Raw genomic sequence first — 25,545 nt, 5'->3', positions numbered from 1 at the left:
GTTCTCAGCTCCAAAACTGTGGCTTGTTCTTTTACAAGGGGAAGGAGAATCGTTCCTCAGAAACCCTTAAAGCAATGGGTCAAAACAACATTTCCAAGCTAACCAAGTGTGTAGCTGGATGAACACAGCAGGCCGAACAGCATCTCAGGAGCACAAAAGCTGATGTTTCGGGTGAAGGGTCTAGGTCCAAAACGTCAGCTTTTGTGCTCCTGAGATGCTGCTCGGCCTGCTTTGTTCATCCAGCTACACACTTTGTTAGCTTAGATTCTCCAGCATCTGTAGTTCCCATTATCCCTGATCACATTTCCAAGCTATCTTGGTCTTGTCATTCAGTTTACGTCACCATTATTTGGTAAAATAATTGCTCCAGTGTTTACCAAGTTGAGCAATTACAAGATACCAAGAGGCCAGGGCAATTGAAATTTTGAAAAGGTCCATTCCAGCCCATGTTTACAGTAACTAGAAAAGGCAGCTTTTTAACAGAGTCCACGGAGAAAGTTAACATGTGTCTTTGTGTCAGGGAATAATGAGAAAATCATGTTCAGTGAAAAAGCAGAAAATCACCAGGAGGTTGATGTGCTGGGACCACAAACACACAAGCCATACTTCTTATTCCAGGATCATTATGGAATACAAAGGTAACATCCAGCTTCTTTTCTCAACATGCTGCTGGTCTACCAACTTCATTTTAAATTTCTTACGTTCATGATCAAAACCTTCAATACCCCTGCTGTATCTGTAACTGTTTTCCAGCATTTTAAACTTCTACAAATTATGACCCTCAACAATAGTGTTCTTTATATTTCCCATGAATTTGGTCCATCATCAAATTAGTGTTTACAGACATCTAGGGCCCAGGATCTGGAATTCCCTTCCTAAACCTAACATCTTTCTTTAAAGAGCCTCCTTAATAACAGCAAGATGGCAGCAGAGTAAAACGCTCCACCCGGAGCTCCTTTGTTCCACCTGCTTTGCTTTAATCTTCCCTCGCCTTTTAGCAGCCCCGGAGGAGCACAACTTTCCTTGGTCGCGCCCAGCAGACTGGAGGTTGGAGTGGAGCAGGACATTGTTAGACTGGGGTCAGGTGCGGGTAGTCAAGCCATGTGCTGAGTTGCGGCTATTTGAAATTCCTTACTAGACTGTATCGTCAATCCTTTAACTATGTTATAATTATCTTATTGTCTAAAAAGTAAGTTAGAAATAAGTAATGCTACTACTTTCCTTTCATTCGTCTTTTGTATCCAAGATTTGTACCTGGGGGGTTACATGCACCTATGATGACATCATTAGAAGACAGCCACTGCAAAAACTTTTCACTGTACTCCTGTAATTCGTTCTTGAACCAGTACATTCTATTATTTCCTTTGGCTTCTAAACCAACAAGCTTCCAGTCCTGACAATATATTTCTAAGTTTTGTATCAACCACAAGTCTGGAATTATAATATTTTGTCCCACGTTAAAATCATTGATGTTTATTGTTAACATCCTTTACAAGTGTTTAACATTTTCTCTACTACTGATACAAGGCAAACATGGCTGTGATTCCTCATTTTCTCTCACTCCCCCTCAGAGAGTGGGGTGATATTTGCTAGCTTCCAATCACCGAGAATGACCCCAGAAACTATGGAATTTTGGAAGATGATTACCAGCATATTAACCATCTTTAAAATAACACCCTGGATATAAAGTATCACGTCCAGAGGATAATCAGCTCTCAGCCCCATTAGGCTATCCAATACAATCTAAATAACAACTTATTAAATTCAACTCCTCACCACTCTCCCTGGTATCTTGAATTTCTAATTCTGGAAGATTTCCTTTAACATCCTCAGTAAAATCAGGCAATGTAATTATTCAGCCGTGTTCTGGTTTAAATTCTCCTAACACTTTTTGTAATGGATCGACATTAAAAAGGCAACGATGGGCCAAAACTAAAGTACCCATAGAAGCTTTTAGTCATGCTTTTGCTATATTGTATTCATATTCTATTGTCTTGCCTCATCTGTTGCTTAATCCTCCTTTGCTGCTTGCTTTAAAACCTCCCAATCTTCAGATGAACTGCTATTTCTAGCATATGCGTATGCCTGTCCTTTTAATTTTATATAGTCCTTAACCCTCCATTGTCAGCCACTGTTGAATGACTGAATTTTTGTACCATTGAGGATTTTATAATTTCTGCAAGCCATGAAATAGTTCTTTTAAAGAACTATTAGCTTATGTAAAATCATGCCTTTTAATATACTTCCCAAACCACCTCAGCCAATTTGTACTTCATGCCTTCATAATTTCTGCAGATTTAATAATAGGAAGCGTTTTTTTCCCCCCCCCTCTACAGGTGCTGCGAGACCTGCTGAGATTTTCCAGCACTTCGTGTTAGTTTCAGATTTCCAGCATCCACAGCTCTTCAGTTTTATTCTACGGATTTCGCTTCAGTTGTGAAGATACCTTATTACAAAGTTAGAAGGACATTTGGAACAGTTACCTTAATACACCAGCTCCAAGAAAGTACGTAAATTAGTTAAGAACATAGCAGGACGCCAATGGAGTTAATTGATGAGGTGGTCATATTAAATTTATGACTTGAAGACAAGACAGGCAGCATCTCTGCCTCAGCCTCATCTGCTCCTAGGATGGGGCGTTCCGCTCTGGAAAATTCTAGATGTCACCTTATTTTGAGGATCACAAATTCCCCCTTTCAGTGGCCAGAAATGTTTTTGACCGCATCTCTTTCATTTCCCGTACCTCTGCTTTCATATCTCCTCCCCTCCCCAACGACAAAGATAGAATCCCCATTGTCCTCACATATCACCCTACTAACATCCGTATTCAACATATCATTCTCCACCACTTCCGCTGCCAATAATCCAACCCCACAACCAAAGATATATTTCCCTCCCCACCCCTATCTGCGTTTCGTAGGGACCGGTCCACACTTCCATTAGCCCCGGCACCTTTCCATACAACTGCAGGAAGTGCTACATCTGTCTCTACACCTCCATTCAAGGCAGAGGCTGTTCACCTGCGCATCTATCAATCTGGTCCATTGGAACTGCTGCTCCCGATGTAGCCTCCTCTACATCGGAGGGATCAAGCAGAGACCACTTTGTGGAGCACCTGCACTCTGTTCTCAGTAAACGACAACATCTTCCAGTCCTGAACCATTTCAACTCCCCCATCCACTCCCTAGGTGACATGCATCCTGGGCCTCCTTCAGTGTCACAATGATGTCACCCAGAAACTTGAGGAGCAGAACTTCATATTCCACCTTGGGAATAGGATAATTGACACCCTCTGGGTGTAAGAGCCAGGCTATGATCCAGTACACGCTGCCTGTATCCAAGGTTGAATTGAACGAACTAGACCTGGTGCAAAAACGCCAGAGAGGCTACAACAAAGAACAGGCCTACCTCCCCGGACTCAGAGGCGGAAAGATATAGTTATTGTAAATGAGATCAGCCAGGTAGATCTTATATGGGCTCCCTGACTGGGACTGTTAACCTGGTCCAATCAGGGAGCCCTGGCTGACATATAAATGGTGTCAGAGATTCTGCTCTCATGGAACTGGCTTGGAGGAGGCCAGACCAATGTCAAATACCAAGAATATGTAAACAAGAGCAACTTGGTGACAGAATACTGGCCTCTGGGGAGTTTTTCCAAGCATAATCTCAGAGTAAGGCATTGCCCATATAAGACAGATGAGGAGGGATTTCTTCTTTCAGAGGTTGATAGATCTGTGAAATCCTTTATCAGAGTGCCGTCAAGGCTAGCTAAGAATATTTAAAAATCTGTTTCCCAGACTTAATCAGTAAAGGGATCAAGGGTTTACGGGGGAAAAGGCAGGAAAGTAGAGGTGAGGATTATCAGATCACCTATGACCTCATGGAATGGCAGGACAGAGACTTAAGATGCCGAATGGCATACATTTTACAGTTTAATTAATTGGAATTGCACAGGAAGGTTACATACCAGATCCATTACATAGAGTTAGACTGAGAGTGGCTTAGCAATTGAGAAATTGCAGTGAACGGTACAACAAATCCTTAAAGGGACTGAAACTACCTTGGTGAATGACATGGTTTGTTCAAAAATATTGGCCTCACCAAATGTGGTGGAACAACAAACTGAAGAGAAATATATGCTACATTGTGACTATTTCTCAGGCCTACACAGATTTAGAAAGGAAGACAAGTGTAGCCTGTGAAAAAGGGGGAACAACTTCAAGGAGATGACCTCAAAATTCAGATCTGATTTTTCAAATATGTTTAACTGAAAAGAATGAGAGGGAAAAGAATGAGACCAACAGGTTTAGTCCACCTTCTTTAACAGAAATGCAACAAATGGATCCTGCATTGAGAAAGTTATATCAGTCTAGTCAAAAATTGAAGTCACGTGGGATCTGCGGTGAGCTGCTAAGCTGGATATTAAACTGTATCTTTTCTGGCTGAGTCAGTAGTAGTGAAAGTGTACTTTTTTGACTGGAGATCTATGACCAGTGCTGTTCCGCAGAGATCAGCGCTAGGACCTCTGTTGTTTATAATATGTATAAACAACCTGGAGGTGAAATTACGCCCCCTCAGAATTGTGCCAATTATACTACCTCTTCATTCACTAAATGCTTGAGAATGTAGGTCCATTGCACTGAATCCTTCATGGAAAAACCCTTCAAATTTAGCAAACAAATCTAACAACTTTAGCAGCACCCTTCCTCTCTAGACATAGTTTCAATCAGTCAAGAAGATCAAAACAGTACTTTAAAGTATAGTCTTGCCAAGGACCCCCCAAAAACACCTTTTCATACTTACCTCACTCAAGGAAAATCTCACATCCAAACATTAAACATCATCTACTACATTCTTCCCCACACATTTAACTCAGCACAACATTGTTTCAGCCTATAAACTCTTCTCAACACCCATTTTCCATGTTCATTTTATTAGCAGCTGACAATGTTAGACTGTACTTGATCTCACTGACTTTGAGGGGAAGGGGTTTGGGAGCAGTGCTGAGGGGTATGGCCAGCAGCAATGTGGGAAGGGATATCATGCATTCACTCTCATTTAAGTCACTGATGTAAGCTGTACAAAGCTGAAAGATACCCACAGAACTCTACCTATAACATCCAGCTAATCAAAGACCCATTTCTGCACACTTTCTACATTGCGCTAGCCAATCTGTTACCCTCTACATCACAAGCTCTTATTTTCCACAATAACCTTCAATATGGCACCTTACTAAGTGCCTTGAGGAAGTCCATGTATAAAAGATCTATAGGCATTTCTTTACTCAAGTACATAATTCTGACAAAGAGCTCTAAGTTGATTAAATGGGTTTCCTACTACGTTTGAGCAAGGGTCACTCAACCCGAACCATTAACTCTGATTTCTCTCCACAGATGCTGCCAAACCTGCTGCGCTTTTCTAACAACTTCTATTTTTGTCTCTGATTTACAGCATCCACGGTTTTTTTTGGTTTTCCTTTTATGAAACTAAGCTGATGTTTCCAATGGAGTCTTAAGTGTAAAGTTATAATCTCTTGATGATCGATTCAAATGCTTTCTAATGGCAGACATGAAGCTAACCAGCCTATCGTTTTCTTTTTTCTGCCTCCCCACCTTTTGATTTGTGAAAAAAATTGAAATTTCAAGAAAAACAGTCAATCATCAGTTTCCTTTAATGGAAGGAGCATTTTGTGGTGTCTGGAAAAGTTACTTTCAGAAGATTAGGAGCTTCAGAATGGATACATTAAAAAAAATTTCTGGTTCAAGAATGTAGTCTCTGAAGAGATGTGTCAAATTTGAAGTGTTTGATTTTACAATTTAAAATAAGATCAGAAGGTTGGTGCTTTACCACTTGTATATAATAGGATGCTTATGCATTGCTAGAGCCATTTACCAAGCAGGGCAGTTAATTTTCCAGTGTTTCATCAAAATTTAGCTGGATCTTAAGGCAAGAATAAGCACTTCAAAAAATGGTGTAGGGAATAAGAACTCATTATAATGGCCTCCAAGGGCTGAAATGGCCTCAGATGAGGTGTGATCATTTCACAAAACACTTGTCTGAAGTTTGCAAGTCACAAAAATTAATTTAAAACGTGTTAAATTAGTACACAATACTAGACAGTGAATTAAGACAATAGGAATTACTATTTTTCTTACTTTCAATGGGTTTCTAAGAGTCATAGGCTGGTAGTGTCACATGGAACAGAATTCTCCAAACTGGGAATAAAACAAATCTGTAAAATTGTCACGAGACTTCCAAACATCTGAGTGCATCTAAAAAGTACAGCAAACCCAGTGACGTGTGAAAACCGTAAGTGAGATATCTGTAGTTAATTCAAAACTTTTCCTCTTACCGCCTCAAACTGATATTCCTGCCAACTCTCAATCAAGCTTTACACAAAGGCCGTTGCATATAGCTATAAGACCGTGCAATCATGCTAATGCACAAATTGATGCATTCAGGAGAAATGGGTGAATGCCAAGAACGAAACAGCACTGAGAAGAAACATAACATAAATACAGTTAAGGACTTGTGATTATGTCTGCTAGAACCTAAACATTAACTCACATTGCTGATTGCTGGATTCTTCTTGTTCAGGAGTTGCTGTTGTGCTGCTTGCATTTGTATTAGATTCTGAAACACTCCATTTCCCAACACAGCATTCTAAGAAATTAAAATGAAGTTGGTCACACAACACAATTATCCATAAACCAAATTAACTCAAGTCACACGATAGCAGCATTGGAACAATACTTTGTTTTCAGTAAATGTTGAGGAATAAGGCCATAAAATATAGGAACGGAAGTAGGCCAGTCAGCCCCTTAAACCTGTTCCATCATTCAATAAGATTACAAGGCTGATACAAAATTCCCTATTTCCACTTTCCTGCCCTAATAATCAAGGATCTATGTCAGCCCTAAATATAAACAAGGACTCTGTCCCCCATGGCTGACAATCCATAAGACAATCTCTCCGTATTGAGGATCATTTTGGTGAACCTTCTCTGACCTGCCTCTAATAAAAATGATATCTTTCTTTAAGAAAGGGGACCAAAACTGCTCCGTGCTGCATTTGTGATCTCACCAGCACCTTGTACAGCTGCAGGAAGACTTCTCTACTCTTATAATCCAATGTCCTCAAATTAATGACTAGCATTCCATTTGCCTTCCAGATTACCTGCAGCAGCCACAAACTAGCTTTCTGCATCTCATGCACAACAACCCCAAAGTCCCCATGTATTGCAGCTTACTGCAGATTTCCTCCAATTAAATAACATGCCAGTCTTTTGTTCTGCCTTCCAAAATGAATGACGTTTCTTCACATCCTACTGCATTTGCCAACTTTTCACCCACTTATTTAACGTATCAATACCTCTCTAAACTGTTTGCATCCCTCTCAATTTGCCTTTCCACCTATGTGTTTTCCGCAAATTTAGTTATAGTACAATCACTTCATTTCTCCAAGTCTAACATATATTGCAAACAGCTGTGATCCCAGCACTGATCCCTGTAGAACCCAATTGGTTACAGGTCACCTAAATAAGCAGCCCTCATTCCCGCTCACTGTTTCATGCTATATACTACATCCAATACCATGGGATCCTAGCACATGACAAACTTTTGATTAGATGTGACTTTATGTCATGTGGACCCAAGTACAGTGAAAAGCTTTGAGAGCAGTACAGGTAGATCACAGTAAGCAAGGACATACAGATTGTGGGGTGAAATTAAACTTGCATAAAGTAAGGCATACAGGCATGCTAGACAAGATCAACATTATTTCAGCATTATTTTAAGTTAGAGTCCATACATCAGTTTACCAACAGCAGGGGAGAAGCTGTTCTTGAACCTGCTGGTGCAGGTGTTCAAGCTTCTGTATCTTCTGCCTGCTGGAAAGGTTGTAGGAGAGCATTACTGGGGTGGCATGGATATTTGATGAGGTTGGCAGCCTTTCTGCAGAAAGATGCATAAATGGAATTCATGGATGGGAGGGTGGCGTCTGAGGGGCCTGGGCTATGCACACAACCTACTGTCGTTTTTTCAAAAATACAGTCCTGGGTACAGCAATTGCCATACCAGGCCATAATGCACCCATACGGCATGCTTTTATGGTGCATCTGTAAAAGTTGACAAGGGTCTTTACGGACATGCCAGATTTCTTGAGCATCCTAAGAAAGTAGAGGCATTGCTATGCCTTCTTCAGTGTCACATCTGAATGGTTAAGTCCAGGACAGACTGTCGGTTACTGTCACTCCTAAGAACTTGACACTCTCAACCGACATCAACTTCCGCTCTGTTGATGTAGATGGGGACACGTTCCCCTTTCTTTCTTAAGTCAGTAGCCAATCATTCAGCGCTACCAACAATGAAAGGGTGGGGCGGGGTTATTATCATTACACCATCATTTTATTAATTATCTTGTCAAGCTCCTTCTTGAAATCCAAGTACAATACATCTACTAGTTGTTCTCCGCTCACTCTGGTTCAGACTTCTGGAAAAACTCCAAATTAGTCAGACACTATTACCCTTTGATAAAGCCATGCTAGTCCTACTTGATTACATCACAATTTTCCAAATGTTCAGTGTGTTCCTTAAATAATTGATTCCAATATAATTGATGTTAGGCTAATCAGCCTACTGTTACCCACTTTTCGTATCCCTCCCATTTTGAACAGGGTTGTCATATTAGCAGTTCTTAATTGTGCACCTTCATCTTGGTTATGCTGCAGATAATTGCTGCTTCCATTCTCAAGTCAACCATGGCTAGCCAAGGAAGTCAGAAACAGTATTAATACTCTCACACTTCTCCAGAATCCAACAACTTTTGGGAAGTTGCAACCAAAACATCCACTATCTCTGTAGCTACCTCTTTTACAATCCTAGGAAGTAGGTCCAGACTACCTATCTATCTTTAGCCCTATTAGTTTGCCTAATACTACTCGTCTAGTGATGGTGATGGTTCTCAATTCCTTCCCCATACTCTTCAGCATTAATGGGATGGTCAATGCATCTTCCCTATAAAGACTGATGAAAAATATCTGTTTAACTCCTCCATCATTTCATTGTTGCCAAAAACAGTCTCGCTAGTTTCACTTTTAGGGGAGGCAATGGCCTAGTGGCATTATCGCTGGGCTGTTAAGCGAGAGACCGAGATAATCTCATGGATTTGAATCCCACCATGGCAGATGGTGGTGTTTGATTTCAATAAATATCTGGAATTAAGAGTCTAATGATGACCATGAATCCATTGTTGATTGTCGGAAAAACTCGTCTGGTTCACTGATGTTCTTTAGGGAAGGAAACTGCCATCCTTACCTGGTCTGGCCTACATGTGACTCCAGACCCAGAGCAATGTGGTTGACTCTGAAACCTTCTCTGGGCAATTAAGGATGGGCAATAAATGCTGTCTGGCCAGCAACACCCTCATCCCATGAATGAATAAAAAAAATTCCAAAATGGCCTATGCCCACTTTGACCTATCTATCCTTTTTTAGATATTTAAAGAAGCTCTTTTCAGTTTCCTCACAAGTTTGTCCTCAGTTTATTTTCTGTCTTGATAATCATTTTAATTCTTTGCTACATTCCGAATTTAACCCAAACTTCAGGTTTATACATAAGTTGTAAAAGTTAACTAACTAGGTAGTAATGGCTGGACAGGTGATGTGCTGTAGCTGTATGATGTGGGAGCTGGCTGATCCCATTGTGGACGGCAGCAACCACATCTGCAGCAAGTGTTGGTTGCTGGAAGAACTCTGGATCAGAGTAAAGGATCTGGAATCTGAGCTTCAAACTCTGCGGCACATCCGGGAGCGGGAAGAGTTACTTGGACGCTGTTTCAGGAGGCAGTCACACCTGGTAGATTAAATAACTCAAACTCAAAGTGTTCAGGGACTAGGTGTGACTGTAAGTGAGACAGGTAGGGGAATTCAGAGTTCCGGAGTGCAGGAGCCTCAGCCTTGAGCAACAGGCATGAGATTCTGGCTCCCTATACGGTTGAGGCAAAGGACTGTGGACAGGATGAGCTAGCTGACCACGGCACCTTAGCGCAGAAGGTCATTCAAGAGGGGGGAGCAAAAAGACAGGTAGTTGTTATAGGGGATTCTATAATTAGGGGGACAGATAGTATCCTATGCAAGCTGGATTGGGAGTCTCGCATGGTGTGTCGCCTGCCCGGTGCCAGGGCGCGGGACATCTCCGACCGGCTTGAAAGGATATTGGAGCGGGAGGGGAAGGATCCAGTTGTTGTGGTCCACGTTGGGACTATCAACATAGACAAAGCTGGGGTAGAGGACCCGCTCAGAGCTTATGAAGCACTAGGAAAGAAATTGAAGTACAGGTCCTCAAGGGTCATAATCTCTGGATTACTGCCCGAGCCACATGCCAATTGGCATAGGGAAAAGAAAGTTAGGGAAGTAAACGCGTGGCTAAGGGATTGGTGTGGGAAAGAGAGACTCCATTTCAAGGGGCATTGGCATCAGTTTTGGAACCTGGGGGATCTGTATCGTTGGGACGGTCTCCACTTGAACCAATCTGGAACCAGTGTTCTAGCGAAAAGGATAAATAGGGTGGTCAGTAGGACTTTAAACTTCTGAGTCGGGGGGCAGGGAAAGGTGAAAGAGACAGGGAGTATGGAGTTAAATGGAAAGATAAGCAACAGGATAGCATGTGTACAAGTGGATTTAAGCTCAAGGCAAACTAAGAATACAGCAAAAAGGAAAGATAGCGTAAGACATCTTGGGATTTCCAACCTCTCTAATAATGATAAGAAAGCTAAGACACTTTATCTAAATGCTCATAGTATTCGCAACAAAGTAGATGAATTAACAGCACAAATCCTCTTGAATGATTATGATGTGGTAGGCACCACAGAGACATGGTTGCAGGGAGCTCAGGACTGGCAGTTAAACATCCAAGGATTCACAACATATCAAAAAGACAGGGAGGTGGGCAGAGGGGGTGGGGTTGTCTTGTTAGTTAAGAATGGAATTAAATCTACAGCACTAAATGACATAGGGTCAGAAGATGTGGAGTCTGTGTGGGTGGAATTGAGGAACCACAAAGGCAAAAAAAACTATAATGGAAGTTACGTACAGACCTCCTAACAGTGATCAGGACCGGGGCGCAAGATGCACCGAGAAATAGATAGGGCATGTCAGAAAGGCAAGGTCACGGTGATCATGGGGAACTTCAATATGCAGGTGGATTGGGTGAATAATGTTGCTGGTGGATCCAAAGAAAGAGAATTCATGGAATGTTTGCAGGATGGCTTTTTGGAATAGCTTGTGATGGAGCCCACAAGGGAGCAGGCTATTCTTGACTTTGTGCTATGTAGTGAGCCAGGCTTTATAAAAGACCTTAAAGTAAGGGAACACTTAGGAGCCAGCGATCATAATATGGTAGAGTTCAGTCTGCAGTTTGAAAGAGAGAAGGCAAAATCGGATGTAATGGTGTTACAGTTAAATAACAGTAATTACAGGGGCATGAGAGGGGAATTGACAAAAAAATCGAATGGAAGCAGAGCCTAGCAGGGAAGACAGTAGACCAACAATGGCAGGAGTTTCTGGGTGTAATGGAGGACACGGTACAGAGGTTCATCCCAAAGAAAAGATAGATTATCCGGGGTGGGATTAGACAGCCATGGCTGACAAAGGAAGTCAGGAAATATATCAAAGAAAAAGAGACAGCTTATAAAGTGGCCAACAGCACTGGGAAATCAGAAGATTGGGAAGGCTACAAAAACAGACAGAGGATAACAAAGAGAGCAATAAGGAAGGATAAGATCAAATATGAAGGTCGGCTAGCTAGTAATATTAGAAATGATAGTAAAAGCTTCTTTCAATACATAAGAAACAAACGAGAGGCAAAAGTAGATAATGGGCCGCTCCAAATTGATGCTGGAAGGCTAGTGATGGGAGATAAGGAAATAGCTGAAGAACTTAAGTACTTTGCATCAGTCTTCACAGTGGAAGACATGAGTAGTATGGCAACAATAAGGGAGAGCCACGGGGCAGAGTTGAGTATGGTCGGCATTACAAAAGAGAAAGTGCTAAAGGGTCTAAAAATTGATAAATCTCCTGGCCCTGATGGGCTACATCCTAGAGTTCTGAGAGAGGCGGCTGAGAAAATAGCAGAGGCTTTGGTCGTGACCTTTCAAAAGTCACTGGAGTCAGGGAAAGTCCCAGATGATTGGAAAATTGCTGTTGTAACTCCCTTGTTTAAGAAAGGATCAAGGCAAAAGATGGAAAATTATAGGCTGATTAGCCTAACCTCGGTAGTTGGTAAAATTCTAGAATCCATTGTCAAGGATGAGGTTTCTAAATTCCTGGAAGTGCAGGGTCAGATTAAAAGAAGTCAGCATGGTTTTAGTAAGGGGAGGTCGTGCCTGACAAACCTGTTAGAATTCTTTGAAGAGGTAACAAGTAAGTTAGACCAGGGAAACCCAGTAGATGTTAACTATCTCGACTTCCAAAAGGCCTTTGATACACTGCCTCACGGGAGGCTGCTGAGCAAGGTGAGGGCCCATGGTGTTAGGGGTGAGCTACTGGCTTGGATTGAGGATTGGCTGTCTGACAGAAGGCAGAGCGTTGGGATAAAAGGCTCTTTTTTGGAATGGCAACCGGTGACAAGTGGTGCCCCGCAGGGTTCGGTGTTGGGGCCACAGCAGTTCACCTTATATATTAATGATCTGGATGAAGGGACTGGGGGCATTCTGGCGAAGTTTGCCGATGATACAAAGATAGGTGGACAGGCAGGTAGTACCGAGGTGGTGGGGAAGCTGCAGAAAGATTTAGACAGTTCAGGAGAGTGGTCCAGGAAATGGCTGATGAAATTCAACGTGAATAAATGTGAGGTTTTGCACTTTGGGAAAAAAAAGAATATTTGCATGGACTATTTTCTAAACGGTGAGAAAATTCGCAAATCAGAAGTGCAAAGGGATCTGGCAGTGTTAGTCCAGGACTCTCTAAAGGTTAACTTGCAGGTAGAGTCCGTAATTAAGAAAGCGAATATAATGTTGTCGTTTATCTCAAGAGGGTTGGAATATAAAAGCAGCGATCTGCTTCTGAGGCTTTATAAGGCTCTAGTTAGGCCCCATTTAGAATACTGGGTCCAATTTTGGGCCCCACACCTCAGGAAGGACATACTAGCCCTGGAGCGTGTCCAGCGGAGATTCACACAGATGATCCCTGGAATGGTAGCTTTAACGCGTGATGAACGGCTAAGGATCCTGGGATTGCACTCATTAGAGTTTAGAAGGTTGAGGGGAGATCTAATAGAAACTTAGAAGAAAATGTATGGTTGAGAAGGGGTGGACGCTAGGAAGTTGTTTCCGTTAGGCGGAGAGACTAGGACCCGTGGGCACAGCCTTAAAATTAGAGGGGGTAAATTTGAAACTGAGATGAGGCGACATTTCTTCAGCCAGAGTGTGGTGGGCTTGTGGAATTCATTGCCACAGAGTGCAGTGGAGGCCGGGACGCTGGATGCCTTCGAGGCAGAGATCGACAAATTCTTGATCTCAAAAGGAATCAAGGGCTACGGGGAGAGTGCAGGGAAGTGGTGTTAAAATGCGCATCAGCCATGATTTAAAAGGCGGAGTGGACTTGATGGACCGAATGGCCTTGCTTCCACTCCTATGTCTTATGGTCTTATCAGTGACTTCGGCCTCCACATATGTATTTTTTCCAGCTTAATACTGTCCCTAATTTCTTTGGTTATCCATGGTTGACTTATGGAGGAGAATGGAAGAAGCAATTATCTTCAACATAACCAAGATGAAGAATCAAAATCAAGAACTCTCAATCACAATCACTCATGAATGATTCGTTGATTTATGATTAGATGGAGGGGATGAACCAGAAGAGACAGGATTTTATACCTATCCCACAGCATATGGCGTACTGATATTCACTCAGCATGTAAATTAAATGAATACTACTTGGACAGAAAGGAAGAGGGTGGATGAGAAGGCAGGAGAGAAGGGGTGGGTGGGAGGAAGAATGGTGTATTTTTTAAACTACAGGTGAAAACGTATTGTTGACTTCAAGAAATAGTTTCTTATGAAAAAACCTCAAAGATCCCTGCACATCTAGCCATGCACACATTTCCCTTCAGATACACATGGCGGTCAAAATTCATAGCCAACACTTAGGGTAACAACTCTACTCTTGGCTCATATATCCTCCCCGTCAGCGGTATTGCAAGAGTGGCCAACAAGGAAATACAAGTGAGACTCTAGTCAAACAAGAAATTAGCCATTTGAAAGAAAAGCCCACCATACCGACAACAGAAGGAGTCTTTAAAGAAAAATCAGATTTGTGGGGTTTCGTGAGCAATTTATAAAGAGGATATTTCCTCCCTAACCAAGCATAGGAACTGACAGAAGAACATTGCCTAAGAAGGGACAGAAGGCAACTACCAAACACTTGACCCATCATGTTGCACTTGGAGGTGCACTGAAAACTACATATATTAATAAACAGAATCCAGTTCTTTGTAATAAGAGATCATAAACACATATTGCACCAGATTCAAAGGAATGTGGGTCAGCCATTCTCCGTATCCTTTCAATCTGTCTGGTTTAAATTTTAAACAAAGCCAAACAGCCTCATTAACTGGTACATTTGCATGACAATGTTTTTACCACAGTAAATTTTCAAACCAGTCAACAATTTCTTCTCATATAAAGAATGTTGATTTCCCTTTACTTTGGGGTATCGTGTAAATTGTCCTGATGAATAAAAGACTAATGACTGACAACACGTTTTTTTTTTGCCCCGACAGACAACTATAAGAAATTTTAGTTAGTACCTGTCACAGCATTTCAAAGTAACCAATGGCATGCAAGGTGGTTGGATTCCTAAAATCTTCATAAGGTTACATGGAAACGAGGTGCTGAGGGAACCCCTCATCCTACCAAAGTTACTGCCATGTCACACGCACGAGACCCAAAAATTGGGAGTTTCCATTGCCTGCCAGTTTTATTGAAGTAATCTACCCAGGACATGGTCTAGCAGCATTTCACGACCTTAGATCTGACAATTCAGCCAGACTAAGCTTGAATGCACTGTTTGCATTTAGCCAAAGTGTGCTTTATATGTTTGAATACATTTCTGAAAGCATGGTTTCTATTTGAAGTTACCTGTGTTTGATTTATCTGAAGTAGAGCTGCAGTCAGTACAGGATTTGGCAGAACTGGCACGTTGCTAGTATTTCCCAAAATACCTAGAGAGATCATATCAGATTACAGGTTAATCTGAAGAAACAATGTGTTTGTATGGAGTTCACAATCTAATCATTCAATCCAAATTGCACAATTATAGAGTACAGAATTTTATTTTTCTTTGAATGGCATGAAACCTTACAATTTGTATTTACACAAAGGTTAGCACCCCTCTAAATGTACAGTCCAACAAAATATTTTTCATGACCCTATACAGTGAATGCTGCCAAACAATGCTTACGGTAATAATCACACCTGAGCTTTTTTCCTATCGTGTAAAACATCACAACAAATCATCAGTTTCTTCCTACTCCTCAGTCAATGAAGGATTTATCAAGTTTATCCAAATTTATCAAGTTGACCCAGAGTTTCATCTAATTCTCAGCTTAGGTGCTTTATAAAGTCAGAGTCATACAGCATGGAAACAGACCCTTCAGTCCAACTCGTCCATGCCAACATTGTTCCCAAACTAATCGCACCTGCAATTGGCCCATATCATTCCAAATCTTTCCTACTCATGAACTTATCCAAATGACTTTTAAACACTAACTGTACCTGCATCCACCACTTTGTCTGGCAGTTCATCCCATACACAAACCAGTGCTTTTAAAAAAAAAAGCCTCATGTCCTTTCTAATTCTTTCTCCTATCACCTTAAAAATATGCCCCCTAGTTATGAACTTCCCCACCCCAGGAGAAGGACCCTTGTCATTCGCCTTATCTTTCCCCATCATAGTTCTATACATCTCTAAGGTCACCCAACAACCGCCTATGCTGCAGTGAAAAATGTTCCAATCTTTGCATGATATTTTAATGTCTCAAACCCCCTATTCCCAGCAATGTCCCGATAAATCTTTTCTGAATTCTCTAGTTTCATAATATCCTTCCTGTAACAGAGCAACCAGAACTGCACAGTACTCAAGAAGAGGCCACACCAACATTCTGTACAACTTCAACATGATGTCTCAACTCCACCAGTCCAAGGTTTGAGCAACAAAGGCAAGCATGCTAAACATCTTCTTAACCATCCTGTCTGTGAAAAAAATTTCCAAGAATTATGTACCCGAACCCCCAGGTCTCTATTCTACAACACACCCCACGGGCCTATTAATTGCACAAGTTCTATCCTTGTCGGTGTTGTAATGCAATACCCCACACTATTCAAATTAAACCCCATCTGCCACTCCTCATCCCATTGGCCCAACTGATTTTAAGTAAAGGGAGATTGAGAAATATTAAACCACTAGCTTGTTACTAGCAGCTCCAGTTTGAGCACGGTTTCTTAAAGAATCCTTTCTGCAGATCATCACTTAGGCCTATTAATGCTGTTGTCTTTGGATCACATCGTTAACATGGTCCAACAAGGTAAGAGATCTGATCCCCACCTGAGTGAAAACGATTTTATTTTATGTAAATAAAAACTCAACAATGCCTCTTATTGTATGATCAATGCATGGGGACATTGACCCTTTTTGCATGGCCACGCGCACTCACCAACTTAAAAACGATTGAACAAAAACAAAAAATTGCTGGAAAAACACTCAGCAGTTTTGGTAGCATCTGTTGAAAGAAAGCAGAGAGTTAATGTTTCAAGTCCTGTGCTAGATCCGCGTGGTTATTCACCTGCAATTTCTGTTTCTGATTTCCAGCATCTGCAGTTTTTATTTTAGAAAAAAGAGCCGACTTGTGCTCAATATCGGAAGAGACTGTTACATTACACAGTGTAGGTGCAAAGCTAAATATCCTGTTAATGTGACTACACTGAAAGAATCCAGGCAAACACGAGTACTTCAAATGTTCATGCTATTCATGTGACAGGTTCCTCCAGTAACAAAGTCAATGTTATGATATAAAGGTGATGGGAAATCACAATAGAACTTCCTGCCACCACATGACTTTTAACAATTTGAGTTAGCTATTTGACGGAGTTCAAATATATACAAGGATAAAAATGTTCAAGTACTTTCTTGATCACCTGCTTATTGAAGACAAAGCATATTCACAAATGCAAAAGACTTTTCCGAAAAAAGACCAATTAGGAAAGTAAACTCAATGAAATAGATGCACTGTATGTGAATTGTCAGAATGCAGTGAAATGTTTCAAGATAATTACTGAAAACATCAACCATATAGAACATGAGGAAATGTAGATTAAAAACAATTTCATGAAAATTAGTTAGATACAGTATCCCATGGAGATTAGATGCTGTTGAGATTTGCACCTGAATATGGTGGATGGGAGGCAAGTTACTCACTACAGGATTACTAGCCTCCGATCTGCTCGTGTAGCCCCAGAATTTAACATGACTTCAGGGCAAAAATCAGCACAAAGCAGAGGGATCATAAAAGACCTCAGAAAAACAAACAAAAGATGTACGAAATGAAGATGATAACTGACAACATATGCCCATAAAATTTTCTTGTCAAAATATAAGGGAATGGGTAAATACATTTAAATCAAAAGACTATTTAAATCACCATGGGAGAATCTATGACCAGTGGGCAGAGTCTATGAATTAAGGGGCACCAATTTAAGACTGGATGAGACGGAGCTTATTCTGAGGTTTGAGGCTGTTTGGAATTTCTTGCCACAGAGAGCTGTGAGGGTAAGTCCCCATGTACACTGAACTCTGAAATAGACAGATTCTTGATCAGTAAGGGAATCAAGGGTGATGAGGGAAAAATGCAGGAAAGTGGGCTTGAGGAATGTCAGATCAGCTATGATCCTCTTCAATGGCACACCAGGTGAGGGGTCAAGCAGTTGACTCCTGATCTTATTTCTGATGGTCTGACTGCAAAGAGGATATGGATTACCACAGATTGAAATGGTCAAGAATATAATTACCGGAAAATTTGACTGCAGACAGACAGAGACAGAAATAGGAACCAAGAGACTAAGGACAAAGAACACTTGATAAATTTGGACAAAATACAGATCAGTCCACAGTTACAATACTAAGTGTAATTCTGGATTTTCCATTAGACAGAAGACATCAGTGTAACAGAAACTATAAAGAAGTTTGGCAAGAAAATGCCAGAAATGGAAAGTCGCTGTTTATGAGAAGAAATTGAATCAGAGGACAACGTGATGTTTCTGCAAAACTGAACGCGAAAGGATATTTTCACAGGTTTGGAGTCAGTGACTTAAGCGTCAAGTTAAAATACATCCAAAGTGTAAGAATTTGTGAAAATGTCCATGCACAGATTGATGTACCACCTGGGTGATTAAGGCAGCAACATGGACACTTTATAAAATTCCATAAACATCTGGACTGTTAGAGCACAATACAACGCTTGGGGGGAGAAATACATGAGTTTTGGATTGCTCCAAAAAGGGTCAATACCAAAAAAAAATAAAATGGGCTGAACACCAGTACTCTATACTATGAGCCTTTACTGCTCAAGTTACAAGTGATCATATGAGATATCAAATTTCATCTGAAAAATTCAAAAATAAGTGGAATACACATGGAAATAAAGTGCTTATTTGGTGCCTTATAAATGTTGAACTGTTTCAAACACTTTTTCATCCATCAAAACGCTCAGATTTAAAAAGCTAATTAGAAATGAAAACATTCAAATGAGTCAGATAAAGTTGAGAATCACAATATACTTTGAGAGGCACATCCTGTTAAGAGTCGAAAAACATCGAAAGCTCAGAGGAACTACTTCATAAAGAAAGGGTACTCACTTTTTTTGCCAGCATACCCATGGAAGTAAGGCCTCAGTAGTAATTGCAATGCAACAGGATTACCCAGGCTGTTTAAAATCTGCAGCGGATTAGGTTCTGGAAGAAGGCCCTTCCTGCTGTTTAGCAACTTAGAAGAGAAATTTTAAGTGAGCTATGTAGCCAATTACTTCAATAACAAATGCATCACACAAAGTTTCACATTAAAATAGATGAACTCATTTATTTTTCATTCATGGGATGTGACCATCGACACTGGCTGATCCAACCCTGACTGCCTTCGATAAAGGAGTAGTGCACTCCTTGAATTGTTCTAGTCCATTATTGGTATGCCCACAATGCTGTTAAGGAGTAAGTTCCAGGATTTTGACCCAGCAACACTGAAGGAATGACCACATATTTCCAAGTCAGGATAATGACTAGTTCAGAGAAACTTGCAGGTGGTGGTGTTACCACATATTTACTGTCAATGTCCTTCTGAATGCTTATGGTTATGGAATGCGTTGAGGAGCCTTGGTGAATTTCTGCAGTGCATCTTGTCGATGATGCATGCTGCTGTTACCGATTGTCTATGTGGGAGGGAATAAATGTTTGTGGATGTGGTGCCAATAGGGATGCTTTGTCTGAGGTGGTGTCACTGATGCTCAGTTTGGATTCTGCCACGGCCATTCAGCTCGGGACCTCATTGCAGCCATGGTCCAAAAGTAAGCAAAAGAGCTCCCTACTGAAGATGAAGTGAAAGTGACTGCCCATGGCATCAGGCTGTATGTGATCCTAGTGGCATCATGGAGCCCTAACAAAATTAGAGGTTTTGGAAATTGTGGGAGGATCAGGAAGAGATGTCAGAGATAATGGGAACTGCAGATGCTGGAGAATCCAAGACAACAAAACGGGAGGCTGGATGAACACAGCAGGCCAAGCAGCATCTCAGGAGCACAAAAGCTGACGTTTCGGGCCTAGACCCTTCATCAGAGAGGGGAATGGGGAGAGGGTTCTGGAATAAATAGGGAGAGAGGGGGAGGCGGACCGAAGATGGAGAGAAAAGAAGATAGGTGGAGAGAGTATAGGTGGGGAGGTAGGGAGGGGATAGGTCAGTCCAGGGAAGACGGACAGGTCAAGGAGGTGGGATGAGGTTAGTAGGTAGATGGGGGTGCGGCTTGGGGTGGGAGGAAGGGATGGGTGAGAGGAAGAACAGGTTAGGGAGGCGGAGACAGGTTGGACTGGTTTTGGGATGCAGTGGGTGGAGTGGAGGAGCTGGGCTGGTTGTGTGGTGCAGTGGGGGGGAGGGGACGAACTGGGCTGGTTTAGGGATGCAGTTGGGGAAGGGGAGATTTTGAAACCGGTGAAGTCCACATTGATACCATTAGGCTGCAGGGTTCCCAGGCGGAATATGAGTTGCTGTTCCTGCAACCTTCGGGTGGCATCATTGTGGCACTGCAGGAGGCCCATGATGGACATGTCATCTAAAGAAGGGGAGGAGGAGTGGAAATGGTTTGCGACTGGGAGGTGCAGTTGTTTGTTGCGAAGTGAGCGGAGGTGTTCTGGAAAGCGGTCTCCAAGCCTCCACTTGGTTTCCCCAATGTAGAGGAAGCCACACCGGGTACAGTGGATGCAGTATACCGCATTGGCAGATGTGAATCTCTCTCCCATTGCAACTCTCTTGTAATCTCGTCGGCCTTGAAACTGCTCGACCATGTCCTGAAGCAAACCAGGTACCACAGTCACATCACCTTCCTCAGCACCTGCCTACGGAACAGGATCATCCCCAAGGGACTACAGTCTACATTTCAGCCTTCCCAATTTGGCCCCATCCATGACCACCTCTACACCCAGAATATTCAGACCCTTCAGAAGCGTTTCTCCCTGCGAGTCCTGAAACAGACACTCGCAGCCATGCGCCGGCACCTCCAGGCACTGCAATCCAGCCTGACCCAGCGCAGAGCCTCCCTCACCCAGACCTGCAAAGGACCCCTGCTGTTTTTCATCCTCCGCAGGATCCACAGACTGAACACCCAGTTCCACTCAGCTTTACTGGACACCAAAAATCGTAAGTACAACCAACTCACTGGCCCCTGCCACCCAGAGGATTCCTGCGCCTCCCAAATCCCGAGTCTGTCCCTGCCCCTCCCCCACCATTGACCATGAGGACACGGCCGGAGACCCCACCGATGATGTCACATCCGCCTCCGCCGGCCACACCACTTCCGGGACCGCTGCTACAGTCACCCTCACCGCAACCGCTGCTGCCGCCCACCCCGACACTCCAACCGCCGACGGAACCCCGCCCACGGCCAACGGAACCCCGCCCACGGCCGACGACCTCATCGCTCCACCCACAACCTCCACAGCCAGCAACCCCAGAGAAGACAGCCACACTGAACCCTGCCGCATCTTCACCATCCCCCCAGACCTCCCACTGACTGAGGACGAACAGTCAGTCCTTAGCAAGGGGCTCACCTTTGTCCCCCTACAATCACACATCAACGAATACCAGTCACGATTGGACATAGAGCAGTTTTTCCGCCGTCTTCGCCTCCATGCCTACTTCTTCAACCGGGAACCTAACCCTCCCTCCACTGACCCCTTCACCCGCTTCCAACACAAGTCCTCCTTCTGGACACCACCCCCAGGCCTCCTCCCCTCCCTCGACCTCTTCATTTCTAACTGCCGTCGAGACATTAACCGCCTCAACCTCCCCACCCCTCTCACCAACTCCAACCTCTCCCCTGCAGAACGGGCAGCCCTCTGCTCCAACCCCAACCTCACCATCAAACCCACAAACAAGGGTGGCGCAGTGGTAGTATGGCGCACTGACCTCTACATCGCCAAGGCCAGACGCCAACTCTCCGACACCACCTCCTACATCATGACCCCACACCTGAACACCAAACCATCATCTCCAACACCATTCATGACCTCAACACCTCAGGGCACCTCCCACCCACAGCCTCCAACCTCATTGTTCCCCAACCCCGCACGGCCCATTTCTATCTCCTTCCCAAAATCCACAAACCTGCCTGCCCTGGTCGACCCATCGTCTCAGCCTGCTCCTGCCCCACCGAACTCATGTCCACCTATCTGGACTGCATTTTCTCCCCACTGGTCCAGAAACTCCCCACCTACGTCCGTGACACCACCCACGCCCTCCACCTCCTCCAGGACTTCCAATTCCCTGGCCCCCAACACCTCATATTCACCATGGACGTCCAGTCCCTATACACCTGCATTCCGCATGCAGATGGCCTCAAGGCCCTCCGCTTCTTCCTGTCCCGCAGGCCCGACCAGTCCCCCTCCACCGACACCCTCATCCGCCTAGCCGAACTCATCCTCACCCTCAACAACTTCTCTTTTGACTCCTCCCACTTCCTACAGACTAAGGGGGTGGCCATGGGCACCCGCATGGGCCCCAGCTATGCCTGCCTCTTTGTAGGTTACGTGGAACAGTCCCTCTTCCGCACCTACACAGGCCCCAAACCCCACCTCTTCCTCCGGTACATTGATGACTGTATCGGCGCCGCCTCTTGCTCCCCAGAGGAGCTTGAACAGTTCATCCACTTCACCAACACCTTCCACCCCAACCTTCAGTTCACCTGGGCCATCTCCAGCACATCCCTCACCTTCCTGGACCTCTGTCTCCATCTCAGGCAACCAGCTTGGAAATGATGTCCATTTCAAGCCCACCGACTCCCACAGCTACCTAGAATACACCTCCTCCCACCCACCCTCCTGCAAAAATTCCATCCCCTATTCCCAATTCCTCCGCATCTGCTCCCACGACAAGACATTCCACTCCCGCACATCCCAGATGTCCAAATTCTTCAAGGACCGCAACTTTCCCCCCACAGTGATCAAGAACGCCCTCGACCGCGTCTCCCGTATTGCCCGCAACACGTCTCTCACACCCCGCCCCCGCCACAACCACCCCAAGAGGATCCCCCTCGTTCTCACACACCACCCCACCAACTTCCGGATACAACGCATCATCCTCCGAGACACTTCCGCCATCTACAATCCAACCCCACCACCCAAGACATTTTTCCATCCCCACCCGTCTGCTTTCCGGAGAGACCACTCTCTCCGTGACTCCCTTGTTCGCTCCACACTGCCCTCCAACCCCACCACACCCGGCACCTTCCCCTGCAACCGCAGGAAGTGCTACACTTGCCCCCACACCTCCCCCCTCACCCCTATTCCAGGCCCCAAGATGACATTCCACATTGGCAGATGTGCAGGTGAACCTCTGCTTAATGTGGTATACTGCATCCACTGTACCCGGTGTGGCTTCCTCTACATTGGGGAAACCAAGCGGAGGCTTGGAGACCGCTTTGCAGAACACCTCCGCTCAGTTCGCAACAAACTACTGCACCTCCCAGTCGCAAACCATTTCCACTCCCCCTCCCATTCTTTCGATGACATGTCCATCATGGGCCTCCTGCAGTGCCACAATCATGCCACCCAAAGGTTGCAGGAACAGCAACTCATATTCCACCTGGGAACCCTGCAGCCTAATGGTATCAATGTGGACTTCACCGGTTTCAAAATCTCCCCTTCCCCAACTGCATCCCTAAACCAGCCCAGTTCGTCCCCTCCCCCCACTGCACCACACAACCAGCCCAGCTCCTCCACTCCACCCACTGCATCCCAAAACCAATCCAACCTGTCTCCGCCTCCCTAACCTGTTCTTCCTCTCACCCATCCCTTCCTCCCACCCCAAGCCGCACCCCCAGCTACCTACTAACCTCATCCCACCTCCTTGACCTGTCCGTCTTCCCTGGACTGACCTATCCCCTCCCTACCTCCCCACCTATACTCTCTCCACCTATCTTCTTTTCTCTCCATCTTCGGTCCGCCTCCCCCTCTCTCCCTATTTATTCCAGAACCCTCACCCCATCCCCCTGTCTGATGAAGGGTCTAGGCCCGAAACGTCAGCTTTTGTGCTCCTGAGATGCTGCTTGGCCTGCTGTGTTCATCCAGCCTCACATTTTGTTGTCAGGAAGAGATGTCTGCTGGTTGCAGTTACAACTAGCACAAAGGAAGATGGTTGTAGATTTGGGTCCGTCACCTCCCCTCGAGGGCATTTCTGGGTAGTGTCCTAGACGCACACATCTCAGCTGTTTCATGAAAGGTCTCTCCATCACATGATCAGAAGTAGAGATGTTTGAATGCACAAAATATTAGCAGAAAGCAGAATAAACGGGGGCCAGAATATAAAAAGGGTAAAAAAAAGTCAAAAAGGCCAGTCTAAAGGTACTATATCCGAATGCATGGAGCATTTGCAATAAAGTTGATGAATTAATAATACCAGTAGCTGCCCACAGTATTTTATGATTGCAAATATACAGACATAGTAATCAAAGCTGGGAACTGAACATTCAAGTGTATTTGATCTTTAAGAAGAGGCAAAATGGAAAAGCTGGTCAAGTGATGTTCTGAGTACATGATTAAATCATTGTAGTGGTAATATTGGCCCATGAACTACAGATGTGCAATTAGTCAAGGTGAAGCTAAGGAGGAATAGAGGCGGCAGAAATTATTCTTGGAGTGCACACAACAAAATTTTAAATCGGTACACTGAAGAGCCAGCTGGGTGACAGGCCATTTAGATTTATTTATTTGCATTGGAAAGGGATTAACAAGTCTTTTTTGAAAATAATTGCCTGAAACATGATAGAATTCTTCATTGGGATAAAAGGTGGAGCAGGTCAAACCAAAGCTAGCAACCCAAATCTAAGCAAAGGAAACTTAAATTCTCTTTCAACTCCTCCCACTTCCTACAGACGAAGGGTAGCCATGGGTACCCACATGGGCCCAAGCTATGCCTGCCCCTTTTTTCGGCTAGTGGAACAGTCCCTCTTCTGCAGCTACACTGGCCCCATCCCCCACTTCTTCCTCTGTTATCTCGATGACTGTCAGCACTGCATTGCGCTCCCACGAGGAGCTCCAATACCTCTCTCCCCTTCCTGGATCCCCGTGTTTCCATTCTCGCAACCACCTGGAAACCGATTTCTATTTCAAGCCTACCAACTCCTACAGCTACCTGGAATACACCTCCTCTTACCCCCCTTTCCTGCAAGAATGCCATCTCCTATGCCCAATTCCTTCACCTCTGCCAAATCTGCTCCCGAGATGAGGCATTACACTCACGGACATCCCAAATGTCCTCGTTTTTCAAGAACTGCAACTTCCCCTCCAGTGGTCGAAAACACCCCCAACCACATCTATCACGTTTTCCGCAACTCACTCATCGCTCACACACCCTCCCCACAATAATAAAAAAAAAACAGAATCCTCCTCGTCTTCACGTACCACCCCACCAACCTCCGGATTCAATGCATCATCTTCCGCCACCTGCAATCTGACCTCACTACCAAGGACATTCTTCCCTCCGCACCCTTATTTGCCTTCCGAAGGGACTGCTCTCTCTGTGACTCCCATGTCCACTCCACACCCCCAACTAATCCCATCAACCCCTGGCACTTTTCCCTGCAACCGTAGGAACTGCTACACCTCCCCCCTCACCCCCATCCCAGGCCCCAAGAAAACCTTCTACATTAAACAGACGTTCACCTGCACATCTGCTAATGTGGTATATTGTATCCGCTGCTCCTGACGTGGCCTCCTCTATGTCAGGGAAACCAAGCA

General features: G+C 44.1%; 1 protein-coding gene across 6 annotated transcripts in view; it reads right to left on the bottom strand.

The window, feature by feature from the left end:
* The window catches only part of raver2 (ribonucleoprotein, PTB-binding 2), a 95,990-nt gene that overhangs the window by 45,669 nt on the left and 24,776 nt on the right, over window positions 1–25,545 (bottom strand). For all 6 annotated transcript variants that reach the window (XM_048538922.2, XM_048538924.2, XM_048538923.2 and 3 more), the window contains exons 5-7: window positions 18,907–19,033; window positions 15,136–15,218; window positions 6,568–6,663 (exon numbers count right to left, since the gene is read on the bottom strand). In XM_048538922.2, the coding sequence (XP_048394879.1) occupies window positions 6,568–6,663; window positions 15,136–15,218; window positions 18,907–19,033 (306 nt within the window). The remainder of the gene's footprint in view (window positions 1–6,567; window positions 6,664–15,135; window positions 15,219–18,906; window positions 19,034–25,545) is intronic.

This window comes from Stegostoma tigrinum, chromosome 8 (assembly GCF_030684315.1).
Source record: "Stegostoma tigrinum isolate sSteTig4 chromosome 8, sSteTig4.hap1, whole genome shotgun sequence".
Classification (NCBI taxonomy): Eukaryota; Metazoa; Chordata; class Chondrichthyes; order Orectolobiformes; family Stegostomatidae; genus Stegostoma; species Stegostoma tigrinum.
The sequence above is the reverse complement of the archived record's forward strand: the minus strand, read 5'-3'. Positions and strand labels throughout refer to the sequence as shown.